Raw genomic sequence first — 14569 nt, 5'->3', positions numbered from 1 at the left:
TTCAGGAGGACACATATATACTAGGCACTTATTCTAAGCATTTTGTAGTAGCCTCGTGAGGTAGGTACTGTTAATGTCCCCGTTTAACAGGTAAGGAAACTGAGGCATGGAAAGATTATCTGCCCAAGATCACTCAAGAAGCAAGTGTAGGTAGGATTTCAGCACAGCTGGCTGTCCCTGGGGCATGTGTTATTATCCACTGCAGAAGGCTGCTTACTCATCTTTTACTGCATGAATTCTGTCTTTGCTTGTAAATATAATAAGACTTTCTCTTCCTGGGATAAGATGAATATTCAGAGAGGTTTTCCTCCTCTACTGTGACGGTTTCATTTCTGTACACGTATACCTTGAGATGTTTAATTGGCAATTCGAAATGCACATTTAGAGCCCGAGAAGGAAGTCACAGGTCAAGGTTAGATTGAGGGGGCATAACCCCTGGTCTTTCTGGAGCACATTTTGACTGTCGGGTGGTCAGTGTTTTGTGATTTTGCCCCTGTGCTCGGCCGATAGGTCAATCCTGGAGCCACTCTTGGAGCGCAGAGCTTCGTCAGGTGCCAGAGTTGAAGATCTCCCCCTCAAAGAGGACACGGAGAACCGGATCAGCAAGTTCAAGAGAAAAGACTGGAGCCTGAGCAAGTCCCAGGTCATTGCAGAGAAAGCATCAGAACCTGATCTGATGGTAAAAAAAACAAATGAATGAACGAACAAAAACGGGGGGTGGGGTAAGCAAACAAGCAGCAGAGGTTTGCTAGTGCTTTCCCCCGTAGCTGGGCACATCGCCGTTCACGTCACAGTTGGGAGTCACCAGGGGGGAGCCCGGCCGTGCCTCCTCAGGACCCAGCAGCCTGTGGCAACGTCAGATCTTAGACTGGGTGAGGAAAAAAGCACATATGGAGAATCTGAGTGTCTAAATCAGTGGTGCAAGACCTTGTACCCACAATGTAAACATGTGGGTTGATGCTTGGAGTTGTGGTTCTCACCACCATGTTCCATGAGTTGGTCTAAACACAGTCCTTTCTCCTCTCTTAACTTAAAAAAAAAAAAAAAAAAAAAAAAAAAAGGTGCTTTTTTTTTCTTCATGAGCCGCATCAAGGAAGGCAAGACCAGCCTTCCCTGAGAATCAAGATGGCTCATTTCCAACCTAAACAACATAATCCAACTGTGGTCACAATCAGGCTCGTGGCTGGCCAGAAAATAAGGCATGATTCAGTGATTCCCTGTGCTTGTCTTTGCCACGGTCACCACATGGCAGGGCGGCAAGCTCAAGAATGGCTCCTGGAATTGTTCCCTCTGACAGGCAAGATTGTTCAGAGCGTTGATGAGCTCAGCCTTTTTCACCATGAGAGTGCTTTGCTGTGTCCCCTCCCCCACCCCGACTAGGGCCCAGCCAGAAAAGCCCAAAGGCCAAAGAGTCTCCAGTTGTCGGACAATCGGCTGACGCCATTTCATGGTTCTTCGCCTCCTCAGCCAACACCCTTGAGCCCGCCTCCACTCACTCCTAAAGCTACCAGGACCCTAAGTAAGTTTTACATAGAGATAGATAGAGAGATGTAGCCGTATCCTTTATATCTGTTTTAGTAGGAAATAGAGTATGTTTATGGACCTGGGCAATTGTTAGCTAGAACAGCCACACTGTATATGAGATTATTATAAAGTTGATTCATTCCGTGGTGGGTGCTATAGGTACAATCAAGAGTTTGAGAAGGAGTGTGTGGGTTGTTGGGACTCGTTAACCTTCTCTGTATAGTGACCCAGAGGGTCTCACTACTCCATTTCCAGTTGTGAAGGTATAAATGAGATAGAGTCAGATGGGGACCAGACAGGAAGCAAGTAACTTACAAACTATTGGGTCGATATCCCTGTACTTTGTATAGGAGAGGATCCCCAAAAAGGACAAGAAATAGACCTGTTCTATATACCATGTACAGTCAGGCCTGGGGAATCAGCAATAACACAGTGCCTGAGAAGAATGACAAGGTATCCTTGGTAAGAAGAATGGAGGAGTAAATCATTGTGCCACATGGGACATAATAGTCCATCAAGAGTTAGAGATAATTAGGTTAAGGTTTCCTGGAGGAAATGGATATTGCGCCGTTCAAATGATACAACTAAGTTCAGTTCAATTTAACCGATACTTATCGACCACTTACTTTGTGACATTTTTTCCTAAGCCCTTGGGAAATATCAGAGAATAGAGTAACACCATAAGTTCTAGAAAATGTCTTTATCTCCAGCGTAATAGTAAAAAACCCTGAACAAAAAAAATGGGATTTTTACTTCAGAACTTCGTGTGAAGCCTTCTGGTGAGTAAACGGCGCTACATTTGTCATGTACGGGGCCAGAGATCTTTTCCATTCTGGCCACGGAAACCATAGCCTATGATCTTAGCAGTTCGATTGACCAGGTTGAGGGGGTAGAATGGCAAGCAGAGGTTCTATAAGATGCCTTGATGAATTCTTCTCTCTGCCTTCATCGACTTGTATCATTTCTAGGCTCGCCATCTTTGCAGACAGATGGGCTGATGACTTCTGGTGTCCCGCCTCCCCCTCCCCCCAAAAGCAAGCCCTATGAGAGCAGCCAAAGGAACTCCACAGAGGTAGGGAACACCGGCCGGCCCTGGGGTCAGAGAACACCACTCGTGGGAATGCAGGGTCGGTTTTCCCAAGCTTTTTACTGGGCAGGTTTCCCAGAGATGTGTCACTCTCATCAACTCTTGATTCATTCCTGAAACCATAAAAACAGGGGAGTTTGCAGTGGGAAGTAATGAAATCCAAGTAGACTTTTTCATCAGACTGAAGGTAGAGGTTTTCTCTGTACGTCACTGTGGGCACGGGCGAGTGACCCAAGACGTGAGTTCGGGCTCACATTTGAAGAGTTTACTCCTTCTGAGTGAACGGAATGACCTCTGATGAAGTTTCCTTTGTTCATTCAACAAATATTTATTGAGTACGTACCGTAGATGTGCCAAGAGCCCTAGTGTTGGGGACGTAACATTTTGGTGAATATCTTGATAACTCAAAGAGGACAAGGGAGGATAAATCAGCCTTCTTTCCCTTCTTGCCTGTGTAGACAAACTCAGATCAGTTAGAAGCTAAAGCACAATGTCAGAAATGTGGCGGAGAAGGCAGGTTAGGAAAAAAGGGAAGACTCATTTGGTTCTTGTTGTGTCTGTTCCCTCAGATTGCTCCCCCACTGCCCATCAGAAGAGAAGCCAAAGTCCCACCCCCACCACCTCCAAAAACTCGGAAATCTGGCTTGCTTTCTTCTGAGCCTGGATCCCAATAAGGATCTTGTCCCCTCTCTCTCTGGAACTCCTGAACACCTTGAACACCTGATGCCTGAGAGGTGAAACTGTCCTCACTCCCTGGGGCCCCTTGCTGACCACCTTTCCTGATCCGGGGTCAGGTTCACCAGCTCCGAACTGGTTGGTCTTCGAAAGGCTTCTCTTTGGTAGAAGCCTAAGGCCACGCCGCCTCTCCTCCATTCCACGTGGAATTCTAAAATTGGCCGTGTCCTGTGTGTCTCTCAAAAGAGAGATCTCCCTCACCACTATTAAACTCAGCCTCCAATGCAGAGCCACTGAGGCCTACAGAAGCCTGGATAAGTTCTTCTGTGGTGATGGCGGAGCACCCCAGGAACCTACTCTTTGGAAGGATTTCTTGCGTCGCTTCTGAAAAACTATGCTTGAGACTTCGTTTTCTCACGTGGGCACATCGTGTCCCAGGTGACATTGGAAGAGACCCACCTTAAGTACTTCAGTAGCCAAAATAATCCTATCTTTCTGATGTCTGCTGTGTCTCCTTTGAGGAAAAGAATGTCTTTGTAATGAAGATTGGCTACCTTCAAGTGTGGATAGTTATCATTGTTGAAAAAACATGGACTCCACTGTGAGGTCTGAGCTCCTGCACCACCAACCCCCCGTCCCCACCATGTGTGGCACGGGAAAGCTGCCCCTCATGCTCCCGACTAACGGCCCTCAGCACAAGGCAGTAAATCCTTCCCGCTACAGACTCACTTGAAGCTCTTTCTTTTGCACAGTTTCTTGGCCTGTTATCTCCTTTGAGCTCAAATCACAGGACAGAAGGGCCTTAGAAGCCCCAGGTTCAACAGCTTCCCTTCCAGATCCCATTTGGATGGCTCAGCAGCCCCTCTCTGCAACCTGATTTTACCCTGGAGAATACAGTGCAATATCTCCCTTTGATTATTTATTCCTCGTGATTGTGGAATTAATTCGATTACATGTCTATGGTACTAATGTCAGTGCTCCTTTCCGAAGAAGAAAATGGGGTGATTTCGATGGTCAAACATTCCATACACACACATCAACAACCACACAAGGCTAAAGGCGTTTTGAGCTAGAAGGGCCTTCAAGGTCACACAGACAACCCCCTCGTGTTGTCGAAAAGGAAATTGAGGCTCAACACAGAAAGTCTGACTACACATGCTCACTAATACCCCAGCTTGCTAATTGAGGCTCTCTCCCCAGATAGCGCCCGGATCGAGAAGACGGCCCTGCCAAACTCCATGATGATAGCTATCCCTGGTTGGAACAACAGTGGAAATGTCCCAGATGTTTCTATCCTACTTGGGTGTTGATGACAAAGTGGAAAACTTGTGGCGGATCCCCGGGGTCAGCCTATAGGGAAACTCACCAGACCCCTCCCACAACCAGGCCCCATCCCCTTCCCCGCCGCGGTAGAGAGAGGAGAGAGAGATTTCACTTCCGGGATTTGCTTGCCTGCCTCTTTGTGGGCCTGTTTCCACGCCACCCCTCTGAGGAGAGACATACTAATTCTTCACAGAGTCAGGAACGTATAAACCTTGTGCGACATGGCCAGCATCACTCAGGCAGTTAGTATAAGTGCGCATTTAGAAGAGGTGAGGAAAAGGTCGTGCTTCACCCCTACTCAGGAGAGCCTGTACGGGGGTCAAATAGAACCTGGGCTTTGGAAGGAAACCATCTCATTTCAGACCATCCCAACTATGTCGTCCATTAACTTGGAGACTCCCTCAAATTGAAATCCTCTGAGCCTTCATTTCTTTTATCTGTCGAAACAGGGATAACACCACACAGGTGAGGTTCCCGCGAGGTCGACCCTGTGACGCAGTAGGTGCGACATGGCCCTTTCTTGTCTCTCCTGGCCCCGAGTAAGATCTGGAATTCGCCACCAGCGAACAGCACGTATATTTTGTCCCCCCCCCCAACGTAATTGGGAACGTGAGTGCCAATTAGCTGCGCGCATACGGCCCCTTTTGCAAAGATGGCGCCTTTTGGAGTAATTATTTATGACTCAAGAAGAAGCAGTAATAAGAACCGGGAGGGATATTAGTGGAAAGAACGCAGGAGAACAAAGAGAAGGAATGGAAGGGTTATACTGGGCTTCTGTGGAGCCCAGAGCAGCTTCTGAGATGTTGCCTCGCAGACTGGCTAGTGGGGACCTGTAGGCCTCACACACCATATTTTTCAAGCTGCCTTTAAAAGAGAAAGATGTACACTGGGTCACAAAAAAATACCAAGCCTCAAGCAGGTCCCTTCAGAGTAGCGCAAGCGAGTTCAGCGGTGTGGTTTTTGATGAGAGGCTGGGGAAATCCGACACACCCAGTGCCCTTTTTCAATACAGTCTGTCTTTCCGCATGATTCCCCTTCCACATTAATGGAAATACTGGGTCTCTGCTGCCTGAATAGAAAGGATTCTAGGTAATGAAGTGAATCACAGATTACAGGGAACATTGGAAGTTTTATCTCCTTTGGGAAACCATTGGGTCAGAAAAAGTCACGTCGGACAAAAGATCATAAATAATACCTGTCCTACAAAAGAAATGCCGGACGATTACCTTACATACAGGAGAGATGAGGGCCTGGGAATAAAAGGGGGAAGAGCTGGACTTTATTTTCCTTGATACGAACCCTGCAGTATTGAACAACATTGGAAGTAGCCCCCCTCCCCCCCAACCGTCACAACCTTTGTGGATATTAGTTTATGGGGGTTTTTTCAATCCCTTCTTTTCTCTCGGTTCCGGTGACTTGTCTTCCTTTGAGTTTGTTTTTCTCTTTCAAGAATTGAAAACTATTATTCAACATTTATTAATCTTTCACTGGATGCCCGACGCCATACGAAACCCTCGGGCAGTGGCGATTCGCCGTGTTCAATGGGGACAGCCCGGTATACAGACTGTGTCGTACCGTGGGGTTGGCAAGACGGTGGGATTAGAGGAAAGCGAAACCTTAAATAAGGCTGCTGGGTCACGGGCCCCTCCCTCCTCCGCCTTCACACCTGGATTCCAGAATTGGTGTCATTTTTTTCCCATCAGGGAGACCCATGAAAAATGCCACCACCCCGCACATCCCTGAGACAAGTGAGATAAAGCAGGATCCGAGGTAGCAGTCTACCTTTGTTAACGTTTTCCAAGCTTCGGGAACCTTCCCCTTCCCCCGGCGCCCAGATTATGGGGTGACTTCTTCCTTTAAAATTGAGACATGACTTAACGTACGTATGGTCACCTACCCAGACCTCAGGGGTACAGATGGACGAAACTTTACATGGGTGTATACCGTGTCACCACCTCTCAGATCCAGACCCAGACCACATCCAGCACCCCAGAATGTCCCCTCGTGTCCGTGCTGTCCTGCAAAAGGCATCTGGAAGGCCTTTGACATTTGTCCCTTCCTTCCTCTCGCTTCTCGGATATAATGAAAAAAGCAGGGAAACTGCCCCCCATCAACACAAAACAGGACAGAAAAGACCAAGTATCTTTTGACAAGTCAATTTGTAGTCAGTTCCGGGCCCCAATTTCTTCATGTAAAACAAAGATACTTATTTGAGGCTGCGTGATTTTTAGAATCCTTTTGGCTCTAGCTTTCTTTGATTCTAAGTGAACGAGAAAGAGAGAGAACCTAAAGGAAACGACGTTTCTGTACAACAGCTTTTAGGTCCGTGCACCATTGACCAAGTGGGATTTTAAAATTTGTTGGAAAAGGTAAGTTCCTCTTGGGGTGGGTTGAGAGTGGAACCACCAGTTTTAATCTACAAAAGGGAAAAGATAGTTTTCCTTTTAAGTTGATGATTTCAGGCTGATTCTTACAGTCCAGCCAAAGCCGGTCTCCCACACATGCTGCCTAAACTCCTCTATTAGTCCAGTTTTGTGAGTTGTTCATGCAAACTTTGTCAAAGGCTCTGTTGCCAGGATTTTATAAACTAGTTGGTTTTCAAACATGGCCCGTTAGGGAGATGTGCATTGAAGTAGCAAAATTTTGTTCAGATTTGCTGTTATTTATTTTTTAAATTAAAAATGGAAATGTATTTTGAAGTTTATTGTGTTTAGTTTGTTATTGCCTTTATGTTAAAGAAACAAAATCATTCCTGGGCTTTTCTTTATTGACACCTCCTTCGCGACACATCATACCCAGTCCCTCTGGGCGCCTTTCCTTACGAGTCCTGTTTAGACTCGTGCTGTGGGGTCATGGAGTCGTCTTTGCCTGGAAGCAATAAAAACTGCAGACCATTTGGTTCTCCCCCCTCCATCCATCCCTTTGCCATCGGAGCTGATGGCTTCTGACAACAATTCGTTTATAAGATGGGTTCTGTTTCTCCATTCATTGGCTTGCAGAGTTGAAGGGAAGTAAAAGGAGTAGCTAATATCTTACTTGGGAAGGATAGGACCCAATTCTGAAACTGGATTGAATGTTAGTATCACCTAAGAAGAGGCTGTACCTCAGAGCAATTAAATCAATTTCCAAGAGAGGGGAGTATGACCGAGGCGCCATATTCCTTTAAAATCTCCCCCTGCTGGGGCGCCTGGGGAGCTCAGTAGGTTAAGCCTCAGACTCCTGATTTCAGCTCAGGTCATGATCTCCTGGTTTGTGAGTTCGAGGCCCTCACTGGGCTCTGTGCTGAGGGCACAGCACCTGCTTGGGATTCTCCGTCTCCCTCTTTCCTCCTCCCCTGCTTGTGCTCTGTCTCCCTCTCAAAATAACTAAACTTTAAAAAATAAATCAATAAAATCTTCCCCATGTTATTCCAGCATTAGGTCAAGGCTGGACACCACTACCTTAGAGAAAACAACTTGAAAAAAAATCGGTGTCCAAAAATGGATGTTCATTGCTTCGACTCCCTGCTGGTGGTGGGTCACACTGGAGAGAGGGGGGCAACTACACTTCAGTTAGAATAGCCACCCTGTTTTAAGTCCTGGGCTTATGCCTAAGATTTTTTTTTCTTTTAAGAAAATGTCTCAGAACTTTTAACCATTTGCCATCTAGTGCATTTTAGAGCAATAATGCTCTACTGTGTACGTAAGCAGCCATGGCATGTTCAATATGCAAATGGTTTGGGCCCCCCGAGACTGAATCACCAAGCCTGGGAAATCTTTTTGGGTGTAGGGTCTCCAGAGAGAAATATTACTTTAAGGGCACCTGGGTGGCTCCATCAGACGTCTGACTCTTCGTTCCAGCACAGGTCATGATCGCGTGGTTTGTGGGATCGAGCCCCTGCATGGGACTCTGTGCTGACAGCATGGAGAATGTTTGGGATTCACTCTCTCTCACTCTCTCCCTCTCTCTCTGCCCCTCCCTGCTCCCAGGCTTGCTCTCTCTCAAAACAAACAAAAAAATCTTTAGAGCATTGTCCACTGTCAAAATTTATAGGGGTGCCTGGGTGGCTCAGTGGTTGAGCATCCAACTTGAGCTCATGGAGGCCACTGCAGTTTGTGAGTTCGAGCCCCAGGTCGGGCTTTGTGCTGACAGCTCAGAGCCCGGAGCCTGCTTTGAATTCTGTGTCTCCCTTTCCCTCTGGCCCTCCCCTGCTCACACTCTGTCTCTCTCTCTCGAAGATAAACACTTTAAAAAAATTATAAATGCTTTTGTCTCATGCAGTGATTGCTGGCTTTTTCCCAGTTATTGTCGGAAGACAACCCTTGGCGAAAATGGCTAATCTTCAAGCCGCTCCTTTTGGTAAACACTTAAAGCCCTATCTATTTGAGAACTTCTCTCGTCAAAGAGAGCGTTTGGTATGGTTCCCCACTCTTCATTTGGGAAGGCTTCTTTTGGAAGCAGCATTGATGAGGTCGTGGGTTGTTCAGATCCAGGAAGATGTTTAAAATGTTCATAAAGAGGTCATCTTTGCTCTCCTTGTCCCTAGGCATTGGGCCATTTGAGAACCAAATACCCAACATGTTCAGGGGAGTCACAAGCCACCGAGCTCATGAGCATCTCTGTAACCCATTCAGGGAAGCCCACAGCTGCCCGCAAAGAAATTGCCCAAAGACAAGCCTTGGCAAAGAAAAGCCGAGACTCCAAACAGGACGTGAAAACGAAGGGGCAGGGCGCCTGGGTGGCACAGTCGGTGAAGTGTGTGGCTCTTAATTTCGCCTCGGGTCGTGATTTCCAGGCTCCTAGCTGACAGGGCGGAGCCTGCTTAAGATACTCTTTCTCCTTCCGGCTGCCCCTCCCCCTCCCCCAAAGTGACCGCGTTGCCCTGTTTGTTTGTTTTTTTTTCCCAGCGTGTTAACTAAAGATTGCAAATGGTATTGCTTTTATTAACAAAAATGATTTTACTGTTAACAAAAATAACAATGTAACAAAAATAGCGATGAAAAAAAATGACTGTGTGCCGGTCACTGAGTGATTGGCAGACGGAAGCTTCTCATCCTGCCTTGTATGTATCGGTGAGTCAAATGATGCAGTTTTGACTTTTGTGCGGTACAGTAGGTTGTGGACCCACATCTCTGCCTAATTTTATTAAAGTGGGAGGAAGGAGGTTCTCTGATCCAGATTTAGAGATTCCTCAAATGGAGATATTTGGGCAATCTGGCATTGGGCAGATCTGTATCAAAAAGGGAGGGTTTTGGGGGCCCCTGGGTGGCTCAGTCGGTTGAGCCTCTGACTTCGGCTCAGGTCGTGATCTCGCAGTGAGTTCGAGCCCCATGTCAGGCTCTGTGCTGACAGCTCAGAGCCTGGAGCGTGCTCCAGATTCTGTGTCTCCCTCTCTCTCTGCCTCTCCCCTGCTCATGCTCTCTCTGTCTCTCTCTAAAGTAAATAAACATTTAAAAAAAATTTTTTTAAAAGAAGGGAGGGTTTTTTTCCCCCATGGATTGCTTCTGACTCCAGTTCAAATTCCTTAACACAGGCCCTTTTTGGGGGGGGGGGCAGGGAGAGGAGGGGAAAGGCACCTTGATTGAAAGAAGGAAAGGACCTTGATCGTGGCCATGTGAATGTGGGCACAGTTTGCTGCTGTGCCACCAGGTGGTTTATCGGAAATTTAAGGTTTTCAAATGGTCTCATAATCACTTGGAAGTTACGAGGATAATTGAGAACTGGTATCAATGTCTGGGGCTCCTGGAAAACTGGTCCCCAGTAAACTAAATAGATACATGAGCCCCAGGATCCTGTTTCAGCTCCAATTAACAAAATAACCAATTAACAAAAGAGGGGCTAGCTCTCAAGTCCAATACCATCAGCTGCTCATCGTGGTGCAATACGGGAGCCCTGCCCGTGTAAACCCCAACAGAACTGAGTGAATCCCTCAAACCCTGGTTTCCTCCCTTTCGAGGGAAGATGCTATACTCCGTAGCATTTCTCACGAGCGATCCCCAAAAGATAACGACGGATGAACACGATTATTTTTAGGCCTGGGTCCCAAGCCTGGGCCTGCACCACTCGCTGTGGTGAACACATGCAGGCCACGTGCAGCCAGGAGCCCGGGACTGGGAGCCCAGCAGGGCCTCCTTTCTCTCTAAGCCTCTCTCCAGTTCCGCTTGACTTTCAAAGGGATTGGAGACAGCCGGGGAAGGGAGCTGCTTTCCACGTGGGAGGAAGCCTTCCTCCCTCACTTCCACAGAGTATGGTCAACAATAAAGCTACAATACCAGAGAAGATTGTTGCTGAGTCGGATGTGGGGGCCCGGACCCGTAGGTGACTGCTCTTGGGGCAGGGTGGTGGCGAAGGAGAGCCATGGGCTTTCTTTAGTCAACAATAATGTCGACTTGGTGTTACCTCGTGTCTCCTCTGCCCCAGACTCAGAGTCCTCCCCTTTATGGGCCTACAGGGTCCCTCCCCCACCAGAGTTCCGCACTAGACGTAACATTTATGCCACTTTATTCATAACACAGCACTTCCTGGTGAAATATGCAAATTTAGCATAAGCGTAACTGAAATTCACACAATTGATAGACGTTAAAACGGGTCACAAATTGCAGTGTCAGAATTATACTTGTGTTGACAATCCTTTTGACTCAGTGGGTTTAAATCTTCTTCTGCCCAGTTTCCTCTTCAGTCAGACTTTCCTGAAAAATATGTGAGCAACCAATATACCGAGGTTGATTTTACTAGCTGAATTCCATTATGCTTTTGACATTTTAGTTTCTAAAATACTGATATACAAAGAAGAGACCCGTTTATTTATTTAAAAAAAATTATTTTTAATGTTTGTTTATTTTTCAGAGAGAGAGAGAGAGAGAGACGGAGACAGAGTGTGAGCCAAGGAGGGTCAGAGAGAGGGAGATACAGAATCCGAAGGAGGCTCCAGGCTCTGGGCTGTCAGCACGGAGCCCGACGGGGGGCTTGAACCCACAAACTGTGAGATCATGACCTGAGCCAAAGTTGGACGCTTAACTGACTGAGCCACCCTGGCGCCCCGAGATCCATTTATTTTTTGTGCACTAGCAAGTGCTAGAGAGATAACAGATAGTGTGTTTTTAAGTTTTTTAATAAACCTAAAATCTACATTAATAGTTGAAGGATAGGATGTGAAAGAGATGAAAGAAAGATCTGATCTCCGTTTGTTATTAACCTAGCTCTTGTCTCAATTCCTTCTAACGTCGTGCTTGGGAAATATCACTGCTTACTATTTTGTGTGGTAGGTCGGAGTAGAAAGAAAAAGCAAATAAAGATGTCTGTCTGCATTTTTTTTCTTTGAACTGTGAGTGTGGAAGTTGAGGTCAATGGAGAAAAAGAAAACTATAGCTTATCTTCATATATGATTTATTCAGGCTTTCCCTGCTCCTGGGCATAACTGGTAACTAATTGGAATGCCCCTAAGTGCTGCAGATACGCGGACTGCGGAGCTCAGAGATCACCAACAGTGAGTTCAAGGTTCAATTTCTATATTCAGTTCTCTGTATACTTGTGTTTGGTTATGAAAAACCTGTATTAAGTTAGTAGATTCCCATTTTTGGTGGGAATGTGGAGGTGGTTATAATCCAGTCAGAAAACTAGAAATCAAGGGTGCCGGGGTGATTCAGTCAGTCGAACGTTCGACTCTTGATTTCGGCTTGGGTCATGATTCCAGGGTCTGGGATCGAGACCTGAGTCAGGCTCTGTGCTCACTGTGGAGCCTGCTTAAGATTTTCACTCTCTTTCTCCCTCTGCCCCCTCCTGGACTCATGCTTGCTCGCTCGCTCTCGAAAGTAAAACACACACACACACACACACACAACCAATCGGAAATCAAATATGTGGTTCTGAATTATAAATTTACTAGTTTGGAATTTTTTTTATTCCAAAGGGAAAAAAATTAACTAGAGCACCATTTTTGATTTCCTCATTTTTCCAGAGCAAAACTATGTCATACCAAGAACATTGGTGAAGAATTAAGGAATCTGGTGGAGAGGTGTGGATTGGCCTAGATTAGAATAGTCTGGGGAAGGGGGGCTGATGAATAGTACTTGAAGAACCAACATATAACAGTGGGAAGAAATTTGTCAGTCATCCCAAAGGCCAGAACCAAGATGAGATCAAGGTTACAGAGAGATTTCAGTGTAAGGGGTAAAAAAAGGTTCTAGCTGTTGGTACTGAAAGATGGCGTCACAAAATGGTGAGACCCTACCCCGGGAGGAATTCACGCAGTCAGGAAGGTAGGCCCTATGGAGGCTGAGAGCTGGTTGTCCTGTGTGGACAGCCTGAGAGGCGGTACCAAGGAGTCGTTCACCTCTAAGGCCCCATGTCATCACCACTGTAACTCACCAGAACTCCTCGCAGGTCCTTGAGGGGAGAACGGGGCTGGTGGATGGTGCATTCGAAGCGCGGACGTTCTGCGGGTTGATCAACCTCTTTGGCTATCTGAGGAAAAAGAAGGAGATTCTTGCTGATGGAGATAAAGAAGTGGAATGGTGTCTCCCACTTCTACCAAAGATTGTGCGTGGAAAGTGAGGCCAAGGGGATTATCTAAGAAGATAGATCCTCCATCAGGCATTTGAATGGATGGGTTGGGGGGGGGGTGGTTCTGGAGGTAATGGCGGTAATGAGGAGAGAATATTTTCTCCTGAGAGATGATGATAATGAAGTACTTCGAACCTCCTGAGGGGATGGTATACAAAAAGTCTAGGAGCTTCGAGATGTGAATAGGGTGATTTTTAGTTTCTAGTTTTAACTAAATATGTCACAGTTAAATAAGATTTACTTCACATACAATCTGTGGAGAGGAGACTTCAGATTGCACTGTTGTAAGTGTCCCAGCCCCGAATTGCTCATCCCTTAGGCCTGTTTCCCGTTAATTTAAGAAACAATATCTGGGGCACCTGCGTGGTTTAACTGGCACTGGTTAGGCATCTTGCTCTTGATTTCAGCTCCGGTCATGATGTTGAGGCTTCTGAGTCTGAGCCCCACCTTGGGCTCCATGCTGACAGTGTGGAGCCTGCTTGGGATTCTCATTCTCTCTCTCTCTCTCTCTCTCTCTCTCTGCCCTTCCCCCATTCTCTCTTTCTCTCCCCACCCCCCTCAAAATAAATACATAAACTTAAAAGACAAAAATAGAGGGGCACCTGGGTGGCTCAGTCGGTTAAGCGTCCGACTTCGGCTCAGGTCCTGATCTCACGGCCTATGATTTGGAGCCCCCATCAGGCTCTGTGCTGACTGCTCGGAGCCTGGAGCCCGCATCGGATTCTGTGTCTCCCTCTCTCTCTGCCCCTCCCCCACTTGTGCTCTTTCTCTCTATCTCAAAAATAAATACAACATTAAGAAAATAAATAAATAAAATGTCTGTGTCTTCTACACATTAAAAAAAGAAATAAAAATAAAAGAAATAATAGCGACTCTTTTTTTATTAGCCCACTTTCCTTTTGGGGCTTAGTCAACTAACATCTAAGGCCTCTCTCATGTGACCATGACCCCAGGAAGTCTCATTTCAGAGATAAAAAACCAAGTGCCCTATGTTAGTGCTGGTACTAATACTGACATCTAATTTACATGAAATCAAATCCAGCATATTCTCCAGTATATATCTTGTGTCCCCAAGCTTGCTAACTGCTCCCCTCTATCCAGCAGCCTCCAAGTTCTTTGCTTAAGTGCCCATTTCAGTAAAAAGAAATGATAGGGCATGCATGCTTGGTGAGGATACTGATTTGCAAGTTACAAAGATGTACCACTGGGGCCCCTGGGCGGCTCAGTTGCTTTAGCGTCCGACTTCGGCTCAGGTCATGATTTCACGGTTCGAGGGTTCGAGCCCCCGCGTCGGGCTCTGTGCTGACAACTCAGAGCCTGGAGCCTGCTTCTGATTCTGGGTCTCCCTCTCTCTCTGACCCTCCCCGTGTTCATGCTCTGTCTCTCTCTGTCTCAAAAATAAATAAACATTAAAAAAAA

At 46.5% G+C, this 14569-nt stretch overlaps 2 protein-coding genes across 2 annotated transcripts in view; one reads left to right on the top strand and one right to left on the bottom strand.

The window, feature by feature from the left end:
- The window catches only part of DOCK5 (dedicator of cytokinesis 5), a 224963-nt gene extending 217655 nt beyond the window's left edge, over positions 1–7308 (top strand). The window contains exons 49-52 of the mRNA XM_040490247.1: positions 511–679; positions 1381–1519; positions 2493–2596; positions 3181–7308. Of these exons, the coding sequence (XP_040346181.1) occupies positions 511–679; positions 1381–1519; positions 2493–2596; positions 3181–3285 (517 nt within the window). The 3' untranslated portion in view covers positions 3286–7308. The remainder of the gene's footprint in view (positions 1–510; positions 680–1380; positions 1520–2492; positions 2597–3180) is intronic.
- A 3868-nt stretch (positions 7309–11176) lies between these two features.
- The window catches only part of GNRH1 (gonadotropin releasing hormone 1), a 4410-nt gene continuing 1017 nt past the window's right edge, over positions 11177–14569 (bottom strand). The window contains exons 2-3 of the mRNA XM_040490407.1: positions 12956–13051; positions 11177–11277 (exon numbers count right to left, since the gene is read on the bottom strand). Of these exons, the coding sequence (XP_040346341.1) occupies positions 11236–11277; positions 12956–13051 (138 nt within the window). The 3' untranslated portion in view covers positions 11177–11235. The remainder of the gene's footprint in view (positions 11278–12955; positions 13052–14569) is intronic.

The sequence above is a fragment of the Herpailurus yagouaroundi genome, unplaced genomic scaffold, assembly GCF_014898765.1.
Source record: "Herpailurus yagouaroundi ecotype Mexico unplaced genomic scaffold, PumYag 181, whole genome shotgun sequence".
NCBI lineage: Eukaryota > Metazoa > Chordata > Mammalia > Carnivora > Felidae > Herpailurus > Herpailurus yagouaroundi.
Note: the sequence above shows the minus strand (reverse complement) of the source record. Positions and strands in the feature narration are given on the sequence as shown.